This window comes from Anabrus simplex, chromosome 1 (genome assembly GCF_040414725.1).
Source record: "Anabrus simplex isolate iqAnaSimp1 chromosome 1, ASM4041472v1, whole genome shotgun sequence".
Lineage (NCBI taxonomy): Eukaryota > Metazoa > Arthropoda > Insecta > Orthoptera > Tettigoniidae > Anabrus > Anabrus simplex.
This window is the reverse complement of record NC_090265.1, coordinates 351,041,598-351,068,461: the sequence shown is the minus strand read 5'-3', so window position 1 is coordinate 351,068,461 and position 26,864 is coordinate 351,041,598. Positions and strand designations below refer to the sequence as shown.

Genomic DNA, 26,864 nt, shown 5'->3' with positions numbered 1-26,864 from the left:
AAATACTACATTTACTTGTTTTTACCATAATACCTTTCTTAGCCCTGTAATTGTCAACAATGAAAATAATGTAGATACATCATGAAATTGGTTGATTTGGTAGGATTTTTGAAAGATTAGTAAACTGAGCAATTTGACAATGCAGTTCAGGTCTTGTAGCTGTAAAATTAGTATTCGGGAGATAGTAGGTTCGAACCCCACTGTCGGCAGCCCTGAGGATGGTTTTCCATGGTTTCCCATTTTCACACCAGGCAAATGCTGGGGCTGTACCTTAATTAAGGCCACGGCCGCTTCCTTCCCACTCCTAGCCCTTCCCTGTCCCATCGTCGCCATAAGACCTATCCGTGTTGGTGCAACGTTAAGCAAAAAAAAAAAAAAAAAAAAGGCTGTAAACTTGCATTTGGGAAATGATGAGTTGGAAAATATGGAGATTGTCCTTGTTTGTATCTTTTTTCATGTTTATCTATGTCTCTCCTTTCTGGTACTCCGTCTTTCCAAACTTGGAAACATCTTAATCGAAACCAACTTTCAACCTATTAGGTCGCGTTACGTACATTTAGTACGTGTTGAAGAGATGGCAGTACAGAACAAAAATGGCCAACTGGACACCAGTGGGATCCAAACCCACAACTTCCCGATTTCGCGTTGGTTGCACTACCAATTGAGCTATGGTGGCCTAGACCATCTTTGTTCTGAACGTAACATGACCTAATATGTTGAAAGTCGGTTTCGATTACAATGCGGTTGTGAAAATTCAATATTCATTGACTTGGCCCTCAATGGGCAACTTAAACACACTCTACAGTGTGATGGTAGTAGTGCCAGACCTGTAGCTTAGATCCTTTCCAACAGAACAAAGATGGCCTTGGCCACCATAGCTCAATTGGTAGTGCAACCGACATGAAATCGAGAGGTTGTGGGTTCAGATCCCACTGGTGTCCGGTTGGCCATTTTTGTTCTGTACTTAACATCTCTTCAACATGTACTAAATGTACATAACACAACCTAATAGGTTGAAAGTCGGTTTCGATTACAATGCAGTCGTGAAAATTCAATATTCATTGGAATCATCTTGTTGTGTTCCTTTCTTTCTGCATGTGATTTTTACTTGTCACTTGTTTGTTCTCTCTCCATTACTTATACTGGTCTCTCATCATGTTTATTATTCTTTTTTTCCTGTCCTGTTTTTGCTGCTTACTTCTATGGGAAAGACATATCTATGGTGTTGGTGGGTGAATATTACCCGGGTATATTGGATATGTATCAAAATGTACTCTTACTTTGGTCAAAGAAACAACATTAAACATTCATAATACATTTTCTACCTTAAATTTTTATACATTTTAGTCATATTAAACTGATATTTACTAGCCATATTTGATATTATCTACTTTTAAACTCAAAAATTGATTAGCTACAGTAACTGTGCATTTCCCCATTGTTAGAAAAATTGCTGTGTTACTTTTTGTTGTAAGTTTATCAGTGTGATGGTTTTTGATAAATATTGGTCTTACGTTAATATTATAATATATTTATTTGTTCCTTTTTGTAGTTGTGTCATGGTACCAGTCTTTTGGCTTCTGTACTCAACAAGTTGTTACTTCAGTTGAAACTGCAATCCTCTGAACCAATGATGTTTAACCTGGTCAGGTTTCCAGCTCTGGGTGCTGGTCAGGAGTCACTACTGCATCTAGTTAAAACTTGTGGAGATTCTGCATTAGTCCAGTTACTGAACTTTTCTCACAAATTTGAGAATAAGGAGTTGTGTATACGACAAGAAGCATACAGGTACTGTTACTCTGTTGGTTTTTAAAACATTTTCATTTAACTGTGTTGTTGTACCATTATTTGTATATTTTTGTGCCATATCTTTTGTAAAATGGAAGTCTAGAGAAACTTTTTAGGAAGTACAGTAAAGCTTCATTTATACGTTTTTCAAGGTCTTGGGGAAAAAAAAAAAAGTGAAATACGTGCAACTGAAAGTGTGCTTACAGTATATAAAGAAAAGGAAACTGGGGTGTACTGCACTGACAGTTATATTTTTGGAGAAATATAAATTCATACTATCAAATACTTAAATAAAAAGTTATAGGGATATGGGAGCACTAATTCTTTTTTTTTTTTCAACGTGTATGCACTTTACATCTTGTATGTGGGTACAGTGGAAGCTGTATCTACTCTTTCTGAAGAAGAGAGGATAGTATTAAAAGGTGTGAAAAATGCAAGAGGACAAATATGAAAATCTTTCCCACTGGGACTTATAAAATAACAGTGTATTAAAAGGAGTGAAAAATACTAGACAAGAAATATGAAAATATTTTCCCCCTTGAATGCAACATCGTTCTGACAATACCCGACATCCACATTGGTTCGGACGGACTCGAATCGAAGGTGCAAGTTTTAAAGTTCGTGTCGCACCAAGTCGACATACTTAAGAAGTGCTTCATTTTCATTTGTAAGCAGTTTTTTTAAACACCTTTTTCCGTAAAGTATCCCTAACTCGGCTATCACCAGACAAATATGTACGGTACCATACTAGTCAACTTCTAATGCTTATGTTCCTAATCTGTAGTTTGGCTATCATATGACAGACTTTCACTACCTTTCACTGTACCACTCAACAGTGAACACATTTATATCATCGGATTGGAATGTGAAACACAAGCACACATAGTCTAACTAGGTTATTTATCAATCCCACTGCTAACTGGCAAGCAAAACTTAACTTCCCTAAGGCTAACGGCTTATTCCTCGAAATTTACCTCGTGACGTTAAGGAGTTCAAGGTCTTTTGCTGTTAATGCGCAAGTTTCCACAACCTGCCTCCTGTGGCAAGGGCTTGTATCTGTGTTGTAAATCACATTCCTTTCACAAGGGACGACAGAGAATATTTTCACGGCTGGGAAAAATTTGATCGTCTAAGCAGAAATGGTGAAAATTTGTGATGTGATAAGTGAGGTATTTTTATTATAGATTTAATATGATGGAAATTGGGACTTCAAAAATGCAACGTACTAAGCGAGTAAATGTCTTAATGAGGAACGCATTAATGAGGTTACACTGTAAACATGTGAGTGATGTTCTGTATCTCCAGGAACTTAAAATATGATTGCATATAATGTTTAAAAAATGAATAAACAAAATCTTATATCTGAAATAAATTAATGTGGGAAGAATAAGAATTTAGTCGGGGCCTCAGAAATGAAGAATAAGTGTAAAAACTGTGTAAGTTTTACTGTATTTTTATATGATCTTTTCTTGTAGGTTGATGCAGTCAGCTCTACAAGAACTCCGAAATCACACCATTCTTCAGATTGGACTGGATGGAGATGTATGGAACAAATTTGCTATGCTTCTCACTCAAGTGGTAGCAGCATGGCGAAAACAAGAGGATGAACGTCTTGCTCAAGAGGCTGAGAAGGACAACTTATTTGTTACCAAGTGAGTAATGGTGTCAACCCTCTTTTCCACTCCAGCTTTGCTATGAACAGTGCTCTTATTTTACTTATCAGCTTCCTTCCTGATTGGCCCAGATTTAATTCTGGCTCTATCTTCAGTACAGTAGAGGCTTGTTGACTGGAAATGAGGTGTACTCAGTCTCGTAATCACAGCTGAGAAGAGCAGTGGGTTGAAATTGCACTCTCAGCCATTATGGAAGTTATTATCCATCGTTTTCTAATTTAACTCCAGACAGTGCTGGAATGATAATTAGGTGATGTCACTCAAACTCAATCATCATGAACTCCTTCCAATCATCTAATGCCTTTCCAGCATCACCTGTCTGCCCACTTTCTTTCTTGTTATACACTTTTATTTCAGCCATCTCTGTTGTGGTCTACCTCTAGATAAATTTCCTTCTATTTTCATATCAAATGTTTTTGTATTCTCTCTTTATTTTCTCATCTTGAATCAGTTTCTATCTGTCCGTTCTATCTCAAGTAGATTTCTTCCTTATCCTTTGTTTTTTCTCATCTCTTCTTTCTCTTGTTCTCTCTTCTACAGTAACCTGTTATTGTGTGTTTTTCCTTCTTCATAATTTTGTTTATAAAATATTTTTTGTGTTTCCAAATTTGCTAGGGGTGGCATTCGCTGCAAGACAATAAGTGAAGAAGAAGAGGCAGCCCAGGAGATTGAGGAGCTATTCCCCACCACCATGGATGAGGATTTTGGGGACCTACAAATACAGCCAACATTGGAATCTACTCCAGTTACTTCAAAGCCTGAACCCCAGAATGCTGCAGTTGGACTTATCTCTAGTGTGGACATTCAGCAAATATGTCAGTTACATTTTGAGCTTGTAACGTCCTTCTCTCGCAGTGCTTGGCTGGCTCCAGTGAACAGTGGAGTGCAGCCAGATTTTGTCACTCCACTTTTGTTGAGGTAACTATTTGAAATTCATTTTGTTGTTGTTTTGTTTTGATTACCACCCATTGTGCCTGTCCTTTATGAATTTTTCAAATCTGTATTTGCTCTCTTAATTCTCATCTGAACGGGGCATGTTAGGCACCTGTCCCATTAATACTAGGATAGTTTCTTCAAGAAATTGCCAAGGAAAACTAAAACATGGATTTCTCCAAATCCATTACTGGGTGAATTTCAACTGGATCATGTAGCTGTATCCATAAGAAACATGAAAGAAATTATGAATGTCATGGTAGTAAGAAGCAGAGAATTTATTCCGATCACTACTTGTCTAAAATCAGACTATTCTTACCCAACAGAAATCACAGAAGAAGGGAAAGAGTAAACAAATATAACACAAATTCTTACCCAACAGAAATCACAGAAGAAGGGAAAGAGTAAACAAATATAACACAAACAGACTTCAAATTACACAAGAAACATTGGAAACATTTCAGGAAGAAATAAAAGTATCTCATCATGGGAAGTGGCAAGATTTATCTAAAGAAATAACCAGTGCAGCCCAGAAAACATTTGGGCTTGTCAAAACTAAAAAGAAACCTTGGTGGAATCAAATATGTGTAGATGCATTACAAGAGAGAGTAAAACAATGGAAAAAGTTTAAATCCTCTGGAAAGACTGAGCACTATGACCAATTCAAACAGCAAAGGAAAGACACTGCTAGAATAATAAGAGGAGAACTTTTGAAAAATCACAACTTATTGACCTGCAAGACAGTTCTGTTAAAAATAACTCTCGAAACTTCTACCAGACTTTTAAGAGTCAGTTAAAGGGGTATCAAGCACCTAGCTTATGCTTCAAGGATGAAAATGGTAGACTTGGGCTAAACAATGCTGAGAATTGTGAAATACAGTCGACTCTCAATAATTTTAAACTCAAGGGATCAGAGAAAAAGTTCAATTTACCGAGAGTTCAAAATAATAGGAGTTCAAGTAACCAAGAGGGAGGGAGGGAAAAATTCAAATAAACAAGAGTTATACTTACTCATTTCTTTCACAACATTTGTACAATTATGAAATGTTCATACAGAAATGTTCATTTGAATGTTCATAGAGAAATATTCATTTGAATGTTCATACAGAAATGTTCATTTTGAAAAAAGTCCATAATTTTCTTTTGAGTGAACGACTTCCATCTATCATGGTCCAATGAATTTTCGATAGTGGTGAGAGCTGAGAAGAAATCGTCACTTGTGTCCGTTCTGAGGGCGTAGGAGCATTGGGTAGTAAGAGCTGTCCTTGCCTCGCTCAATGTGACTGGAATTGGAGGTTGTTCGTCTTCGTTTTCTTCCTCGTCCTCATCCAGAGAGGCTAAATCCAACAGTTCAGCATCGGTTAGGGCACCATGGACACCGCTGTCATCGTCAACTTGAACGTAATCCTCAAACGTTAACTCTCCACAGTTAGGTAGAAGTCCCCATCCTGAGTCAAAATTCATAAATTTTGGCGGCTCTGATGACTGTTCCACGTTTTCGGTTTGCTTAAACCCGCACTTTTTGAAGCAGTTATAAATGGGGATAGGGTTGACATTTTTCCAGACCTTATCAATCATGATTATAGCGGTCAAAACTGTTATGTTCACCTTCTCACCTTTTTCGATGCTATCCAGCACAAGAGAAACAATTTCTCTGCGGTAGAGAGTTTTTAAATTTTGAATAATGCCTTGGTCTAATGGTTGCAATCTTGATGTCGTGTTGGGTGGAAAGAAAATCAATTTTACGTGGTCTAATGGTGGTGGGTTATTATGCACGGTGCAGTGGTCCAAAAACAGCAAGATTTTGCGTTTTTCCTTTTTCATGTCACTGTTAACCAAGGTCAGCCATTCATTAAACAACTCTGTCGTCATCCATGCTTTTTTGTTTGACCGATAAGCTGTGGGAAACGATTTTATTCCTTTGAAGCAGCGTGGTTTGGCAGATTTCCCTATAATGAGTGGTTTCAACTTTTGAGATCCGTCCATGTTACATGCTAGAAGGACAGTTATTCTTTCCTTGCTCAGTTTCCCTCCATGACACTTCTCGTCTTTGAACGTCAGGGTGCGATCAGGAAGACATTTATAAAAAAGCCTGGATTCGTCTGTGTTGAATATGTTCCTTGGGTTATAGCCATTCAAAAGTTCATTTAGTTCGTCAATCCATTCGGAACAAATGGAACTATCCATGCTGGCGCTCTCTCCACAGATCTTTTTAAATGTGATGGCGTGTCAGTTTTTGAAATTTGAAAGCCACCCCTCACTTGCTGCAAATCCTTTAATCCCGAGAGACTGAACAAAAGACTTGGCTTTTTCCTTCAACATGAAACCGCCCAGGGGAATGTTTTGTCCTCTACACTGACGAATCCACTTAAGCAAGCACTCTTCAAGACGGGGAAATTCACCCTGACGTGACCTTTTTCTACTCGCACTTAAGGCACTTTCGGTGACGCGATCTTTATTTTTCAAAATCATCGACGATGCTGATGGTAAAATACAGAACTGTTTGGCGGCATGTTTTTTTAATTGTCCATCCTCCACAACTTGAATCACGTGCTTTTTTTCACTTATGGTGAGACACTTGTTCTTTCTTGAACTCATTGTGATGCTTAAAAATTACACAAATCAAACGTTAACATACTGTACCACACTTTAATGTTTGAAAGAAGACTCACAACTGCAAACTCACTCCTGCATCTCATTATTGATGTAAACAAACGACAGGTCTGTGCACGATAATAATACATACTGTAATCACCGACTTTAAATTATGGAGAGTAGGGAAGCCCGACTTCAAATTATAGAATGTCGGCGAGCAAGATGCCATTCCTACAACTTCAAATTACCGAGGGGATCAAATAACATTGATTTTTTTTTTTTTCAATGCATCAAGTATTTTTCAAGGGACAAGGAGAAAACTTCAAATTATCGAGAGATTCAAATTAACGAGTGTCAAATTATCGAGAGTCGACTGTACTTGCAAAGCACTTTGATCAACTTTTAAACTACCCTGAACCTGACCATAAGTTGGTATTCTCTCAAACAACTGAAAATCTGGAAGAAGATATACCACCCACTGCTAAAGAAACTAAAGAAGTACCGAGCTCAATAGCTACAGTCGCTTAAGTGCGACCAGTATCCAGTATTCGGGAGATAGTAGGTTCGAACCCCACTGTCGGCAGCCCTGAAAATGGTTTTCCGTGGTTTCCCATTTTCACACCAGGCAAATGCTAGGGCTGTACCTTAATTAAGGCCACGGCCGCTTCCTTCCAACTCCTAGCTATTTCCTGTCCCATCGTCGCCATAAGACCTATCTGTGTCGGCGCGACGTAAAGCGACTAGCAAGAAGAAAAAAAAAAAAACTAAAGAATTAACAATCTGAAAAATAATAACTAGTGGAGAAGACTCTATAACAGCTGAACTTTTGAAATGGTCCCAGTCAAAAATCATTGAAGAGCTGCAGTTAATCTTTGAAGATATTTGGAGAACAGAGAGGATTCCAGAAGAATGGAAAGTGGCTCTAATACACCCATTGCATAAAAAAGGGGACAAACGAAAGGAGAATAACTACAGAGGCATCTCTCTTCTGCAAATTGCATACAAGGTATTCTCAAAAATATTGCTGAATAGAGTAGAAACATCACTTGACAAGCAACTGGGTGAGTATTAAGCTGGATTTTGAAAAGGTAGATCTTGTTCAGAACAAATATGTAAATTAAAATCCATAATTCGTCATAGGATATTGAATTCAAAATACATTGTTGTGACTTTTGTAGATTTTAAAAAGGCCTTTGACTCGGTTGATAGAGAAACCATAGATAAAACAATTTGTGAATTTGGAGTGAAAACTAAATTGGCAAACCTAATACGTGAAACCCTTAGTGACACAATTTCAAAGGTGAAATTTATGGGTGAGATATCCAAACCTATTAAGATTAATGTTGTATACAAGGAACTTGGTATACAAGGCACAACATAAAAGTTTATTGCTTCAACGCATATATACAATATGTACATGAAATAGAATGAAACTTTTCTTGAAGCTTGTTGAGTTGCACACGTTTAATGTTTATATAAGGTAGTAGGCTGAGGGCCTGAATAATATTTACAAATTGAGATTCCTATATACATTCAATCTTGTCTTGATGAAACAGTCTGTTCAGATGAGAGAATGTTCTTGATAGTCGAAAACTATCGGTCATGTATAATAACAAGTGGAACTTGTAGAGAGAGTTCATACTAGCAGAATGCTAACAGGAGGCGTATAACTTGCAAGGAACTTGCGTCTAATGTTCATATATAGCAGAATGCTATGATTGGAGGGGACTAGAGTGAGTAGCAGAATGCTTGGATGGGTGCTCGACATGGCTACGGGATGCAGGATGAATGAGGCAATGTCCAGAGGTGAAACCTCACGCCCAGGAATCAGTCCACCTATTCAGAACACATTTTTAAGAGGGTGCCTCCGTGTCTGACTTGCGGTGTAGTCTGGTCGTTGGACACTGTAGGAGTCCTGGAGAGGCGAGAAACGTTGCTCCTTTTATAGCGCTGGCTGACGTCACCTGGGGATCACGTCAGCGCACTGCAGTCTGCCTCGTGGTCTCTGGAAACATCGATGTTCGGCGGGCTGCGGAGCTTGTAGGCGCAGAGGACACACACAACAATTAATACAGGGGTACGGCAAGGTGACGGTCTGTCACCCCTTCTATTCAGCTGTGTTCTAGAGAAAATTGTAAGAATTTGGAACGTAAAGCTTAAAGAGCATAACATTTTGCCGGTAACTTTGGGGAGGAAAAACAAAGGCATTGAAATAAATTGCCTAACATTTGCAGATGATTTCGCTATATTGTCAGAAAACCTAACAAGTGCAACAACACAAATCAATCTCTTGGAAGAAATAGCCAACAAGACAGGTTTGAGAATCTCCGTAGAAAAAACAAAATTTATTACAAACATCAATAATGCTCCAAAATGTTCGGCAACAGATATTGGTCCAGTAGAAAGAGTAACGAAATTCAAATATCTGGGAGAAATAAACTTGTGAAAATGTAGATTTTATAATTCCACCTTTACAATACTGACAATACTGTATTACTGTATTTGATTTTATAATTCCACCTTTACAATACTGACAATACTGTATTACAGTATAGTAAAGGTGGAATTATAAAATCTAAATTTTCACAAGTTGATACTTTGACAATACGGGCTCTAATATGAAATTTATAACGTGCAATGGGAGAAATAATTCAAGAAAATGGTTTAGACAAATCTGCAGTAGAAGAAATGGGTACATAAGCTGGAAAGAGCATATGGTATCACAAGGAATTTTTATAACAAAAAGTGTCTATCTAAAAATCTTAAAATAAGGCACTACACTACAGTGGTGAAACCAGAATGCTTATATGCAAGTGAATGCCTGTTACTAAACTATAGATTAGATAAACTTGAGGTACTAGAAAGGAGAATCCTGAGAACAATCTTAGGCCCTGTGAAAACAACAGAAGTATGGAAATTAAGATCTAATGGTGAAATATACAGGAACATCGAAAACATAACAGAAACCACAAGAAAAAGGAGATTTTAATTTTTTAGACATATTTACAGAATGGATGATTCCAGATTAACAAAAAGGATTTTCAAGTACCTTTGGGACAAAAGGGCAGCAACTAGCTGGATTCAAGAAGTAAGGAAAGATTTAGAAAAAAATAATATAAGAGAAGAAGAAATTATGGACAGAGAAATTTTTAGAAAAGGGTAGTAAGTATGGAAGGATTTTAAGGAAGATTGAACAAGAAGCCTGGTGCGAAGTGGTCCGAGGACAGAAGGAAACAGCATAGTGAAAGGATGAAAGAATATTGGAAGGAGCGGAAGAGAAAACAACACAATATGAAGAAAATTGAAATTGGCACGTGGTCCTTAGCAGACCTCATCGGAAATAATAATAATAATAATAATAATAATAATAATAATAATAAATAGGAGGTGACAGCGTAGCCCGGAAAATCCACTCGTTTCTTGAGAACATCTGGATCCCTGAGGAAATCCCGGAAGATTGGAAATGTGCGCTAATCCATCCACTACACAAGAAAGGGGATAAAACGAACATCAATAATTATAGAGGAATTAGCTTGATACCAGTTGCTTACGAAAATTTTTTCCAAAGCCTTGCTCACTAGACTTGAGAAACAAACAGACCATCTAATTGGGGAATACCAGGCAGGTTTCCGAAAAGGAAGATCTTGTACAGAACAAATCCTTAATCTTAAACTATCCTCCAAATGCGCAAAACCAGACAAACAGTCATTACTTTTGTAGATTTCAGAAAAGCATATGACTCTATAGACCGTTAAAAACACTTTTCAATACTCTAGAAGAATTTCAAGTGGATAAAAAAACAAGAGAATTAATCAAACAAACATTAACCTGCACTAATTCAAGAGTTAAATTCCTAGGCGAAATATCTGAGCCTTTTCCTGTTAACACCGGGGTCCGCCAAGGGGATGGTTTATCGCCGTTACTGTTTAACCTGGTACTTGAGAAAATAATCAGGACCTGGGAAAAGGAAACTAAAGGAATAACCCTTGGAAGACTACGTAAAGACAGAATTCACATGCAACGTCTGGCTTTTGCTGATGACATAGCAATCCTTTCCAATAATAGGCACGAAGCAATTCATTCCATTGAAAAACTACATGAAAATGCCGTCAAAACGCGACTTCAAATTTCATATGAGAATACTCAGTGCATGGAAGGAGCCTCACGATACTTAGATGGACAACCTATGATAACTAAATTCGGCAAAATTGTTCAAGTGAACCAATTTAAATATCTGGGAGAAATTATTCAGCCCTGTGGTTTAAACCGCGAAGCAAATAAAGAAAGAATTTCCAAATTACAGAAAGCATACAGGATCACTTGGAACAGGTATAATAAAAAATCAATACCTTGGAATGCAAAACTTAGACACTATAATACAGTGATCAAACCTGAAGTGTTATATGCCTTAGAAACCTTAATCATTGGTGGCGGACTTTTAACCAAAGACATTGAGAAACAAGAAAGGAAAAGTTTACGAAAAATTTTTGGCCCAGGTTGTATAGATGGAACATGGAGAAAAAATCATCCCAGGAGATATATTGTCATTCTGAAAAAATTTCTCACACTTTTTGGAAAAGACGATTGAAATTTTATGGACACATTATCAGAATGAACACTAACAGGCTAACTAAAAGAATTCTCAACCTGGTCCTTTCGTCTAAAACCAAGAACAGGTGGCTTCGTGAAATTCAAACTGATCTCCAGGAAATCAACATCTCAGAAGACATTGTACAGGACAGATGTAAATTCAGAACCAAAATCGACAATCACCACTTTGAAGACACATCCAACACCAGAGCTACTATAACTTGGACAGAAGAACGAAGGAAGAAGTTCAGCAAGAGGATGAAGAGATTTTGGGAGGAAAAGAAGGCCAACACATTAGCTAAGCAAGTTCAACCGTGCTCCTGAGTAGTGCATAACAATGTATTAAAAAAAATAAAAATAAAAAAAAAATAAAAATAAAAAATTAAAAATTCATGACTTTTACAGTGGTATTCATGAACTTTTGAAATGGGTATTCTAGCCATTTTCTAATAGTAATACATGCACTTTCATTATAAAGAACAACAGTTGAACACATTTTGAAGTAGCCTACGTGCAGTAGAACCTCGTTAATCGATCAACTTCGGGGCTGAAGGCATGGTCGGTACACAAAAAATGTTGAAATACCAGAGGAGTAAAAGTATTTATTGTAATATTGCACATATTAATAAAATTTTGCAAGTTACTTTATGTCGCACCGATACTGATAGGTCTTATGGACTATGGGACAGGAAACCTGTGCAAATCGCCCAGATGTTGGACTTACGATAACTTTAAACATAATTGTAAGTGATGAGTATAGTTCATGTGTCTAAGAATGGTTTTCCTTGATGTTTTGCTATTTTGTTGTTCTTAAGATGTATTATTTCATTATTTATTTTGTTAATTATAATTGTAAACACTTGTTTCTTTGTTTTCATCATAATTATTTTTATGTTCAAACCTAACCTTAAATTTAAGTGTAATTGTTTTTCATTTTTTAGCACATTCCCACCATTTATTGCCTTCCAACGAAAATAGCCATTATAAATCAAATACATTCATAGGTTTCTTAAAGGATAGTGTAGAATGTTTACATGTACAATTTATAGCTCTTTATAGCCTAGAAGTCGTGTGTTCACTACACAAAATTTGATGTTATCGCATATTGGACCACTGTAAAAGTGGAAAATGGGGGTCTAATACGTGAGTAAATACGGTAAGTCCACAGCCACTTCCTTCCCACTCGTAGCCCTTTCCTGTCCCATTGTCGTCGTAAGACCTATCCTTCGTAATCTATAAGTTTCATTCCGTATTGATATTGTACACAAATGCAATGAGAAGAAGGCTTCCACCTAATCAATAATAATTATTATTAAATTAAAATTAGGATCGGTTTCGACCTTTCTAGGTCATCGTCAGCTGGTCACACAATCGCATACAGTATAATATATCATGCAATACAAACATTATCAAATCCAACAAGGAATGTCATATAGCAACAACATGTCAAATGGTTCATGAATGGGGACAATCGTCGGATTAAAACTTAGTATACATTGTCTTAACATAAGTGACATACACAAAAACATATCTATAAGAGTTAAATTGCTCGTAGGCATGAGATATCAAGTTAGGTGCTAGTTTTTGTAAAACATATATGATATCACAGAAGGCATATGTATTAATCACAATTTGTTGGTCTTGTGGAATGTTGTAGGTTGCACTTCCTGTTCCGTGTGCCTTATACACTGTAATGAAATCTTTTTAAATATTGTCTTGTTCATGAGCAACATACATAAAACAAGTTGTAAAATACGTTGTAAGAATATGAATTGTTCATAAACGCGTTGCTTGATTTTAGGTCCTATATGTAAAATAACCCAGGAAGAGCATATGCGTTGATTACAGTTTATTGGGCTTACGGGTTTCTCTTATTTCCTAGATCTTCAGGTGTGATGGAATCTTGTGCCCCATATTAATGTCTTGACTTCCAACACTGAGTAGCTCTGTTCTTCAGGTCTTAATGAATAAGCATTTTTATGAACAATTGGAGTTGATTGTTGGAGTAAATTGTGTTAAAAGATCAATGACCTGCATTGTAGGTATGAGTTACACTTAAAATCAGGTTCTCAAGTATGAGACTTGGGTCACATATATATATATATATATATATGAAACATAAAGTTACATGTCAAATTCATCATGTGGGATTGTGTGGACTCAGTTGAAACTTGAGCGGAGAGTAGGTTCTAGATCATGCACACATAAATCCGTGCTGCCTGTATTGGAAGTGGAGTCGTGACGTCTTATGTTAAGTTGTGCTATGGCATTTGACTGCAGTAGAGGCTCCTTCCCTTTGCAATTTTGTGTAGATGTAACAAATATTATTGTTGTGTGCAATAAATAAGATTAAGGATCTTCATGCTATAAAATTACACATTAAAATGGATTGTCTGTTCACATTAATCATGAAAACTGTAAGAAATAAATAAATAAATTATGATGGTTGTTGTTTTAGGGGGCAAACATAGATGTCCCTGGCCCCTGCTGTTAAAGTAATGTACTGAAAGTTATCATTTGTTAGAAAAACCTATATTGTTTTTTATATGATCATATTACTCTAAATTAGGTAGTCTGATCATATTACCATCTTCTAAGAAATAAATAAATAAATAAATAAATAAATAAATAAATAAATAAATAAATAAATAAATAAATAAATAAATAAATAAATAAATAAATAAATAAATAAATAAACTTTTTTAAAAGTTCTAAAACTTTTTTTTTATTCCTCCTAACAATAGGGTCTAAGAAAGAACCTGTGTACCATGTTACTTCATTTAGTTTATTTTTTCCTTTTTTGTTTGTTGTATTATTCATTTGAATAATTTTGATATTCTTCCTTTATGCAGGTATAGAACATTCAGAGTCATCCTCAGTGTTGTTTCTCGAGGCATGAGTAGCACATTGGACAAGAGACTTGCTCCAAGTTTAATATTATTGACATCTTTAGCTCTCAATGTGGGAAAAAGTTCAGAAATGTCAGCAGAATTACCATTGCCTGGCAGTCCATCTAGACATAGCAAAACTGTGTTTACAAAGAAAACCTCTGATTTCTACAGAGATTCAAACCCTGGAGAAGTAAGACAGTGCCTGCCTCTCCTTGGAAATGTTAAACAGAGAGTACAGGAACTATTAGATCAATGGCCTGATCATCCAACATTAAGTCAGGTAATCTTAAGATTTTATACTTTGCTTTTTCACTCCTAATACTGTGTTAGGGTGGGCCTCATGTTTTGATTTCGGAAAACTGAATGGGGCATATTAGGCACCTGTCCCATTAATATTAGGATAGTTTAAAGAGTATTGATTGGGAATTGCTGAAAATGATCTGAAATATCAGACTGTAATGCTTAACATAGAGGTGTACTCATTTTAAAATTAGTTTCAGTTTATCTGTCTGTGTTGTTGATATTTGATATTGAAAATTGTGTTACAGCATCCATTGTTCAGTGTTTATCAGGACTGCAGTGTATATATATAGAAAAATATTTTATATTAAGTTATGTATTCACGGACTTGACTTTGCTTGTCCTATGGAGTACTGATCAGTCAAATGGTGGTGACAGTTGAGGAAGAGAGGAAAACAATTTGAACATCACTGTTATTCAGTTGTGTTCTTCAGTCCTATATAGATACATCTCTGCAACAATGTTTTTTCTAGATATTGTACTGACTTTGTTAGGAATGAAGTAAATTGTATATCATCTCATGTCATTATTAGAATTACTTTTGCAGTGCACTACCAATTACAGAACAAAACAGAACGTTTCTCTAATTACCTAGGCGGTGCTTTTATCGAGAGAAACCTTTTGCCATCAGTCAAAGTCAAGAGTACATTTTAAACTAGGATTGTTATTGATGTTTATATCTTGTCCACTGTTTTGTGTTCAATATTCATATTTAACCAATACTTTCAATCTATGTCATCATTTTCATTTCCCCTTTTCCAGCTGCTGACAGGTCGGGGTTGATGGCACACCATCACTCGTTTTTAGGCTGTTGTTACGATGGGATCGCCACTCCCAAAGTCTTTAACCAATACTTTCCTTGTGGAACACATTTCTGAGTAACAATACATGACAGTTTTTCCTATACTAGGGGGTACCCAAAAAACCATTTTAAAAGCTATATATATTCAATTTTTTTTACAAAACAACCCTTCAAAATACTCTCCATTACAACTAGTACATTTGTCCCACTGGTGCTTCCACTCATCGAAACATTTTTGTAGTCATCTTTAGAAATGGCTGACAGCTCCTCCCTCTTTTTTTTTTTCCTTGACCTCTTCAATGCTGTCGTGCCTCTTTTCATGCATGGAAATAAGAAAAAGTTGCATGGAACCAGGTCAGGTGTGGGGTAGCGGAACCTTGCCATTTTTAACCAAAAAATGTCTAACACAGATGGCTGTGTGTGCAGGTGCGTTGGCGTGGTGGTCGAACCAGTCGCCTGTCTGCCACAAATCAGGCCTTTCTTGACGAACACTGTTGCACAATCTTCTTAAAACTTCCCAATAAAAGGTTTGCACGTTGTTCACTTAAGCTTGCCATCATAAAAAATGAAACAAGAACAAAACAGCACTAGCAAAAACAATCACTGCAGATGAACAGAACAAGACAGGTCGACAACACAGGTGGCACTAAACTAGCAATGAGTTGTGTTATACACGCCTAGCGGTAGAAAGGTGTACTACACAAGCTTCGCTTAAGACGATGTTATTCTGGTTATTTTTGGGTACCCCCTCATATTTGTAGCTCTGTAGGTATGTGTCTAGGCATGTAATACTTTCTGACAAGTTGGTAAAAATATTCTGTATGAATCATTTTGTTAACAAACTTTCTGAAATGAAGAATTTAGGTATATAAAAACACAAAATATGGTAGCTCTTTGTCATTAAAACCATTGATAGTTGATACATTCCTGCTGTAATATTGTATGTAATACAATGTCACTGACAATCACCTCCTGCGAGTTAATTCACTTAACAAGAAAGGGTGATTTCTCTAAATTTTGTAACTTTATAAGGGCTTTTAAAAAGTGTCTTCTTCTTCTTCTTCCTAGCATTATTACCAATATATGTGGGTCAATACTTCTTGTGGATTTGGTCAAGTTTTATGGCTGGATGCCTTTTCTGGCACCAACCCTATGTGGACGGATGTATCCACTATTGCATGTTTCTCTGGTGGTTTATAGTGCGGTGTGCTATGTTATGTTGTACATGAAGAGATTTGTATTCAGATGAACACAAATTCCTAGTCCCCAAGTCAGAGGAATTTACCATACACAGTTACAATCCCACCTGGCTGAGAATGAAACGTGGCTACCTCTGGACCGAAGGCTATTACATTTGGCTTCACTACCTTAATTATGGCCCTGACTTCTACCTTCCCACTGTGTTGCTGGAAACCTTCCTATGTTATTGTGATGTTAAACAGGGAGGGGGACTTTTACAACCTCATTACAACACTGAGGTAGGGATTGCACCATATCATTAACTTACTTATTGTCAGTGTCTGGTAGTTTGTTTATTTCTCCAAAAAGTTTTATGATGTGGATTGTCTATTATTTTGAGAGGAATATTTGCACAACACAAGTCTTTGCAAATATTCACTCTGCTATTGTACATGGAATATTGTGACGAGTTGGTGGGGTAGTAAGATAAATTAACACTAGACTGGTAGCTTCTATACTAAGATATATTAACCAAGCACTAATCTACACAGGACTACATATAACTTTCACTCATAACACACACTTACACAGTTTGCGCGCTCTCTCTCTCTTAGTTTCTCACTTATTCTCACACTACAGATTATTCTTACAAACTAAACCATTATGTCGCAAGTCACACGTCACTCGCACTCTAGGGCAGTGTACACTCAGTTTGCGTGCGCCTATACAGTTTTACATTCACACACAAGGTCCCACATCGCACGGCTACACTTTCTGTCCTTCGCCATCAGTCCGCACTGTAGCATGCTAGTCCAACACGTACTTCACAGCACTGGCAGTCACTCACTAACTGAGCTCACGACTGAACTACGCCAACACCAACCCAGACAAGTCACTCCTCCCTTATATATCAGTGCCGGTCCTTCCAGAACAGTCCGGATGCTGGATGTGTCCAGGAACCTCACAAGATGGAAGACTCCAGAATAATCGTCTTGTAATTTCCATACTCCCATGCTGCACTACCATGGATGGAAGCGAGAGGAGGCTGGTCTAGCATTTAAGTCTTGTTCGTGATTGGCACGGTCAAAGCGGAAGCGGGTGGGCCGATGCGGTGACGCCCCCAGCCCGTAGCAAGTTGGCATGGCGGACGCTATTACCGTTGTTATACACCGAGTTATTTACCTAAGATGTTACACAGAAATGGTTTCTAATCCATTGAAGATACTATTATTCAGTTTTCATATTCTTCAATGATATTAAGGGGTTGTGAAACATTGTGTTACAGTTTTCCATGGAGTATTTAATAGTAGGAATATCAACATTCATTTTCCACATGCTTCCTAATACTACTTTAACCAGGACAACAAAGCTGACTTGGAGTTTACTGCTTTCGGAAAATATGCATTTATCTTATGTACAACTTTCCAGAAGGTGACATCTCAAATCAAATATGCTCCCATTCTGTCCTATATAAAATTTTCTTTGATCTGTTAAATTAGGCCACTTTCATTGGAGAAATAGTACATAACACACTTGCAGGAATATTCATTACAAAACTCATATAATTGGAACACAGGTGAGCTCTTAACTTTCATATATTTTTTTGCAATAGAGCCCTTCTGCACTTCTATTAAAGTATACTAATAATATGACTGATTTTTTTTTTTTAATTTACCAATACTTCTTCTGAAATCTATTATCAAAATACTAATGAGGCTTCCCCTGTTACTGTCATATATTGGGACAGTTCGTTAAAATGTCTGTAATAAGTAGATGTGTGTGTCGATCAGATGCTGCATTAGCCATGGATTATCACATTCTAGACTTGTACAGTATATACCGTTGTTCTCAAAGTCCGTATTCTTACAATTAGAATAACTATGAAGTAACTAAGGAATTTTAAAGAAATTATTGTTTCCCATCATATTAACAAGTTGCACTGCTCTGAAAATCATCCTCTTATTGCAATTGTGTGTATTCTCTTGAGAAATTCTCCAAGAGTTCTTTAGAAGCAAGACCTTACTTGCAGTGTTGGTTTATTATACTTTTCAGGTAATGAAAATCCTTGAGAGAATCCAGGACTTCCCTGTCACAAGTCCAGTGGCTCGTTTTTTGACTGGCCTGGAGTTATTGTTGACCAAGATGCAGGAATGGGAAGAAAATGCTCATAGTGGAGTTAGCCTTGCCCCACATTCAGCAGCTGTCACTCATCAAATTATTGCCTGGCGCAAGCTGGAACTGCAGTGTTGGAAAGATTGCTTAACTAATGCTGCTCTTCGGTAAGACTCTGAATAATCTGTCATTTTTGACTGAAATATATTACTGTGGTTTTTGTGAAGTGAAATACTCTGACATATGGGCTTATTGTGAGTTAATAACAGCTTTTACTTTGACCCTTGTAACTTTATAGTTGAATTTCCCTGTGTCATTGGTGATTTGTTTTAAGGGTCAGTGACATGTCACTGGCCTCTTTGATTAGTTTTTTTGATCGTCCTGGAGTATTATGTGTAGAGATGGTAGATTTTTGCAATTGTGATAAGTGTAAAATTTGACCAAATGATGTATAGTAAGCGCATTTGATGTTTGAACAATTAAGTGTATTATTGTTTGTTTTTTTTAAATCCATGTTAAAGTGTGGAATTGAGCACAAAGTGCAAATGTGTTTCTACAAAATAAGAGCAAAAAATGACATTTTAAGGAGACATTTCTCATGAATAAGAAGACAATACACCGTGAGTATGTGTGCTGCCTGTGTTATACTTTCATTTTACTTTTAATCAGAAGGCTGGCAATGTTGACATTTGTTGTTTGTGCTTCAAATTATGTGAAAATTAGTGAACATTTTCTTGGCTTTGGATCTGTAAAAGATACAACTAGTTTTGGGCTTAGAGAGGTAGTGTCAAAACAGTTGGTGGAAATGAAAATTTCTTTAGTGGACATGAGGGGCCTGTGGTATGATAATGGTTCTAATATGAATACAAAACCAGATTTTTAGCCATAAACCCTAGGGTAGTTTATATTCTGCACAGTAGTCATTCCTTAAACCTAGTTGTAAATGATGCTCCCAAGGAATGAGAATTATACAGTTTCATTCTTTAGTACATAATTTGCTTTACATCCCATTAACTACTTTTTTATGGTTTTTGGAGATCTTTCTGTTGTGTACAAAAACATACACTTGTAAAAACACAAACTTATTTTTATTGATTCAACAGTTTACAAGTACCTATTCATTCACTTTAAATTGCACTGAAACTAAAGGTTATTCTCGCTGGTGACCATGAAAATGAACTATGTAGGTACATTATTTACAGAATGTTGTTTATTAGTGGGAATGACTGTTGTCAATTCCTAAGTGTGCTTTAAGTCACAATAATATTCTCATTGCCAAAACACAAATATCAAGATCAGATCAAAAAAGCTTAATGGGACATAAATGCGCAATGATGCAAGGGCTATTCCCATACTACTACTAGGCAATCATTAAATGATGGAAATGATGGAAAGAAAGATCGCCACCAAGCAAAAGGGCAAGGTATTTGAGAAATACACAGAAAATATCAACAATTATAAGTTATATAAACAACCTACTGAGACCAAATTGCCCAGTTATTCACAGGCTATTCCCATACTACTGAGCTACAGGAAAAAGAACATGAAAAGACCATGAAATAATTTAGAAATAATTGCTATCAATCAAGAAGCAGAGGATTTTAAGGGTAAAACACATGAAAATCCACATATAACTACACTTCACAACAAACCCTTAAGGGACAAAAATGCAAGGGATAAGCCCATCCGACTGTGCAACAAAAAATTGGTTTGAGAAAGCTAATATAATAAAATGATAAACTATTTTAGGAAAACAAGTCACAATGTCAATCAAGAGAAAGAGGATTTTGAGGGAAATACTTTTGTAACATCCCCACCAATAACTTTTTCCAAAGATCAAGTGTCAGCCCTGGTTCATTGCCCATATTTGAAATCTTAATTAATGTCTAGGATCAAAGTCACTTGCTCATTTTATTGAAGCTTACCTGCCCACCAGGACTTCCTCGTTTCACATGGGCCTGTTCTCTGGTACCATCTCACTGTTATAAGTCCTGTCCTAACAGTGACACAGTGTCAATACCACCTTCCCATATTTAGAGAGCACAAGGGGATCACATGTCACAAATACAATAGATGGTAAGTAAAATGAAGGGGTTCAAGCAGTTTGTGATGGAATATTTCATACAGAATTATTATTGACATAACACTATTTCCGCCACAATAACACGCAGTTACCTGCCACCCACCCTCAAGGGCTAGAAATAACCACACAAAATTGTTGTTGTTGTTGTTGACAACTTTTCACTAAAAGTGGAATGTGGAAGAAATTTTATTCTCCTATTAATTACATTTTGAACAAATGTGTTTTTTGTGTTCTTTTATCTTTTCTTATTTTTCACTTGATGCAATTACATTGACTATGACATGAGAAATACAGCTGAAGCAAAAGATTTTTCATATTGCCGTATATTGAATATTCTCAGTTTTTTCTTGATATAAAACAAAGCTGGAGGAATTTATCTTTAAAAATACCAATATTCTACCTTCTTTGTTCCTTTTCTCTGTGAATTTCATTCTTAAGGAAAGACTATTTAATTTATGAACATTTTATAGTTAGGCTATTTCATTTTCAGATTTTAATTTTTTAATGCAATGAATATTTAATCATTACAGAGCAAAAGCAAATGCTTCTCATTGGTGGTTTCACATCTACTCTCTGGTTGAATCTTTCACGAAACCAGATACCAGCCAGGGCACTCCTATGACAGAGCAAGATCTGATTCATAGCCTGCAGAGGTTCATGGAGGAGTCAACTCTGGGAGAATTTCAAGCTCGGCTAGAAATATTGTATGGTTTCCACTGTCACACTATCCACATGGAACCTTCTAGTAGGCGTGGTGAGTAATTACATGTCATTATGTAAAAAGGGATTTAGCATGATGAGGATGTTAATTGTGGATTAAAATAATGTCACTTATAAGAATTTCTCATCTCTAAATTAGTTTCTGGACTTCTTGCTATACTGTATTGTAGGATTTTACTTGTTCGAAATACATTCATTTGATCTCAGCATAATTCCCTGTGAAATTCCTTTCTTCTTCTTCTGGTCTAGTCTCCTCACAGAAGGTTGGCGACTATCATGGTGTAAGTTTTCTTATTTTGTTTTTCTCCTATCAGAGTTGCAGTATTGTGGATATCGAACCATTGTCGGAGGTTCCACATCTAGTATAATCTTCTCCACCCTAGTTTCCTTTCTCTCTTATATTGTCTATTGTATCAGACAAATATTTCTACTGTAGTTCCCTATGGGAATAAAGACCTTTATCATCTGATGGCCAGGCAGGCATCAATTTTTGAAAATGAGACAAAGTCTCTCATAGTGCATTGGCACTGCCGGTGGCTTCAAGTAGCCTACGCAATAATTTCCTATGATATTTACCAACTGATGAGCCTACTTAGCACCCCGGGGAAAAACACTGGCAACCAGGAATGAGTTAGCTGGAAAATTTATAATGTCCAATAACAGACCAACTATATTGTTATTATAAATTTACTCATTTGGAACAAATATTTCAGGTTCCTTATGGAAATCAAGACCTTTATCATAAGTGGTATGTTCCGAGCTGTTAGTGGAGAGATGATGTGGAATGACATCAGTAGATGAATAAATTTGAGTGGTGTCTTTAAAAGTAGAAAAGATCACAATATGAAGATAAAGCTGGAATTCAAGAGGACAAATTGGGGCAAATATTCATTTATAGGAAGGGGAGTTAGGGATTGGAATAACTTACCAAGGGAGATGTTCAGTAAATTTCCAATTTCTTTGCGATCATTTAAGAAAAGGCTAGGAAAACAACAGATAGGAAATCTGCCACCTGGGCGACTGTCCTAAATGCAGATCAGTTGCGATTGATTGATGTCAAGAGATAGTAATTTAAAGAGTACCTATATTCTGGATCCTTAACAAATACCTATTCCAAAACTTCAGTTGTGGGCAAGAATATTTCTCCCATGCTTGCTTATTTCCAACATGTACATTGCAATGTAATAGCTGTCTTTATCTTCAGATTTAGTAGTCTGTGTGGTATCCAGTCACTCTTCATCATGGGTACATGATCTTTCCACAATTTATTATTATCTATCCAGCGGTAAAAATTGATTTTGTGTTCCATGAGAATGTCTTCAGATCTGTTGGCACATAGCCTACTATTCCCCTCATGAAATGCTTATCAGAATGAGCTAATCTTCTTTTGTATGTTTTTTCTCACATATGGGCTTTTATTTATTTTATATATTTGTATATTTTGTATATTTATTACAATTTGCTCTACATCCCACAGACACAGATAGGTCTTATGGCGATGATAGGATAGGAAAGGGCTAAGAGTGGGAAGGATGTGGCCATGGTCTTAATTAAGGTGCAAACCCAGCATTTACTTGGTGTGAAAATCGGGGACCATGGAAAATCATCTTCAGGGTTGCCGACATTGGGGTTCGAACACTATTTCCCGAATGCAAGCCGACAGACATGTGACCCAACTGCGCAGCCACTTGCTTGATGAACAGTAAAATGAGCAATTCTGTTGAGAAATAAAATTACTTTATATTGCTAATAATGTCATCACTGGGCATAAACTTATTAGGTATTTCATAAATGTTTTATAACAGGACTAACTGATGTACCCGTGTTTCGCTACGGGGTTCTCAGAAAGACAGAAAGACTGTCTTTGTGGTTTTCCTACCTGAAGTCATTAGTAGGAATGTAACAATTAAAAGCAATGTTATCATATAGTATACTCGATCAAATAAAAAATCGCACATTTTCTCACTTTTAATGAACATTACTACGGTGCCAATATAACAGTCCAAAGTTCCAGTGCTGGAATGACCAGACCACAGACAGCCGTGAACACTCCTCTGCCATCATTCCGTTAAATATACACACTGCTCATTCCAATCAATGCCTCAGAGTAGGGATTGAATAGCTTGAATGCTATGATGAATCAGTTTGTTACGTGCCAGTAGTATCAGAAAATTTATGAACCAGAGGAATGGCATGCTAAAGAAGAAAATTATCTAACTCTCCAGTTACTTCCCGCCAATATTCAGGCAGGCTGTTATAATCTGTACGACCGGGCGAGTTGACCGTGTAGTTAGGGGCGCGCAGCTGTGATCTTGCATCCGGGAGGTAATGGGTTCGAACCGCACTGTTGACAGCCCTGAAGATGGTTCTCAGTGGTCTCCCATTTTCACACTAGGCAAATGCTGGGGCTGTAACGTAATTAAGGCCAGGGCCGCTTCCTTTCCACTCCTAGCCCTTTCCTATCCCATCGTCACTATAAGTCCTATCTGTGTCGGTGCGATGTAAAGCAAATTCAAATTTAAAAAACTTGGTATACAGCAGTAATCGCATCTATCGGAGATGAGCGGCAACAGAGACACAAAGCACATCACAACAAACAGTCGTCAATATAATGTTATTGTTGATCAATGTTATGAGCTTTCTGTATTGTAGGCCTTCACATTCAGTTTTCATTCAACTCTGTAATATTAGGGCATCTTATAAAATTAATTATAGCGTAGACTGTAGTTCCTTATTCCTCAACTTTGCATACCAGTTTTCATTAATTTCTGTTTACACATTTTTTCGTGGTGGCACTAATATGGACTTAGCAACAAAAATCCAATTCCATGAATATCTCCGTTATCAAGGCCAGTAGGGAAAAATGTATAACACATAAATTATCATAAATTTAATAATATGTAATTTAGTCACATACTATTTGTCAATAGGACCACTAATAAGACAAATATTTGATCATTCCATTTCAGGCCTTCCCCTAAACTGCCATTTCACTCAGCATGAATAAAATTATTTATGGCCTAGATTGTAGCGACTTATTCCCCGACTTTGCACACCGATTTTCATTAATATAGGAAAAAAAAATAACATAAATATTTGAGAATTAAATTTTAGGCCTTCCCCTAAACTACCATTTCTCTCAGCATGAATAAGATTATTTATGGCTTAGATTGTAGCAACTTATTCCTGGATTTTACATACCGATTTTCATTAAGATAGGACCACTACTGATATTAATTTTTGAGAAAATTTTAGGCCTTTCCGTAAACTATTATTTCTCTCAGCGTGAAAAGGATTATTTATGGCCTAGATTGTAGCAACTTATTCTCGGACTTTACATACTGATTTTCATTAAATTCTCTTCAGCCATTTTCTCGTGATGCATGGACAGACAGACGGACGGACAGACAGACAGACAGACAGACAGACAGACAGACAGACAGACAGACAGACAGACAGACAGACAGACAGACAGACAGACAGACATTACGGAAAATTAAAAAGTGCATTTCCTTGTTACTATAGATACGTCCGATACAGAAATACCGTCCCTTTTAAATTTTGAGCAATGTACAGACAAAACTCTTATTATATATATATATATATATATATATATAGATGTATGGCATTTATCCATAGCAAAATAACAATTGCCTTAATTCTAGGAGTATATCTGCATTGTAACAACTATATAAATGCTAACTTACATTAACTGAAAAGATGTTTATAAATCAATCTTGGAACGGGAACATTCACAAAGGATAAACCCAACGACAGAACCATGTGGGAAGGTGAAGCAACAGAAAGGGGAAGTAAGAACATACATAATAATAATAATAATACAAAAGGAGTAGGACATACCTCACATCTTCATGTAGATTAGCCTCTCTCCTCATCAATCCCAGTTCTTCTCAGTTCATCTCTATTTGTTAGCGGCCTAGTCAGTCAGCTTTCATCCTGTTGTCTTGTGTTAGAACTTTCATTAAATGCCATGCTGAAACACATTCTATCAATCAGAATTGTGGGGATGTTAAATGATCTCTTGTTGCCTTCTGTGCAATTCTGGTTTAGTGTCCTCGTCTCATCCTGATCAGATTTTGTGACTGGCACTGTATTAGAACAAAATTATATATGATGCAGCAAACACTAAGAATCTCAACATCTTAATTTATATAGGAGGCCATAGTAATTGCTAAGAATCTCAACATTTTACAAAGATATATATATTTTTAAACATTTGTTTTGCATGATGGCATTAAGACCTGTTGAGTAGGAAAGAGTTTCATCCAAAAGTAAGTTTCTTCTTTAAGCCATTATCAATCGATGTTGGGGATAGCAACGTTAGGGATTGGAATAATTTACTAAGGGATATGTTCAGTAAATATCCAAATTCTGTGCAATTATTTAAGAAAAGACTAGGTAAACAGATAGGGAATCTGCCACCTCGGCAACTGCCCTAAATGCAGATGAGTAGGTGTTAAGTCAGGAAGCAACAACAAGAAGTAACATGACCAGTATCATTGACATTGGGATGTTATAGTGTATTTTATTAGAATAAATGTTGCTTTTAATAAAACTTTGACACATTTTTCAGTGAATAAATTACACTATTGTACCTTTAAAATTTAGATGAGAATTCACATATGTACTGTTAAAAGCACCATAATGAACTTAATAATGTTTCATGTACTTATTTTTTTTTTTTTTACAGATAAGTTAATGTCCATACTGTGGAATCTGCATGGCTATTACTCACAGTTCTCTGATGGAGTTAATGCCAGAATACGAGAGTTGCGCTTGCCAATAGAGAAAAAGTTGAAGGATTTTGTCAAAATTGCACGATGGAATGATATCAATTATTGGGCTGTCAAAGCTGCTGTAGAGAAGACCCACAAGACATTGCACAAGCATGTTAAAGAATTTGAAGATGTGCTGAAACAGCCAGCGATTGGAGCACTGACAAATCCTAAGACGGAGAGTTCCAACACAGAAATAAGCGAGGGATTATGGGACCGACCTCAGCGTCACCAGCCACGTCAGTATCACCATATGTTAGATCCATTGCATTTTGTGGCCAACAGTCGCCTCAAGGTAAATCCAGGATATTTTATTTCTTCTTTTGATATTTGCAGTATTAGATAAATGTCTAAATGATTGCTTTTTTAATATGAAATGTTGTCTGATAATTTAATGTATTT

At 36.5% G+C, this 26,864-nt stretch overlaps 1 protein-coding gene across 1 annotated transcript in view; it reads left to right on the top strand.

Moving 5' to 3' along the window:
• Positions 1-26,864, top strand: part of LOC136866542 (midasin) — a 191,148-nt gene that overhangs the window by 36,368 nt on the left and 127,916 nt on the right. Inside the window, exons 9-15 of the mRNA XM_068226582.1 lie at positions 1,553-1,788; positions 3,264-3,440; positions 4,077-4,379; positions 14,432-14,750; positions 18,804-19,030; positions 21,477-21,700; positions 26,378-26,757. Coding sequence (XP_068082683.1) covers positions 1,553-1,788; positions 3,264-3,440; positions 4,077-4,379; positions 14,432-14,750; positions 18,804-19,030; positions 21,477-21,700; positions 26,378-26,757 — 1,866 coding nt within the window. The remainder of the gene's footprint in view (positions 1-1,552; positions 1,789-3,263; positions 3,441-4,076; positions 4,380-14,431; positions 14,751-18,803; positions 19,031-21,476; positions 21,701-26,377; positions 26,758-26,864) is intronic.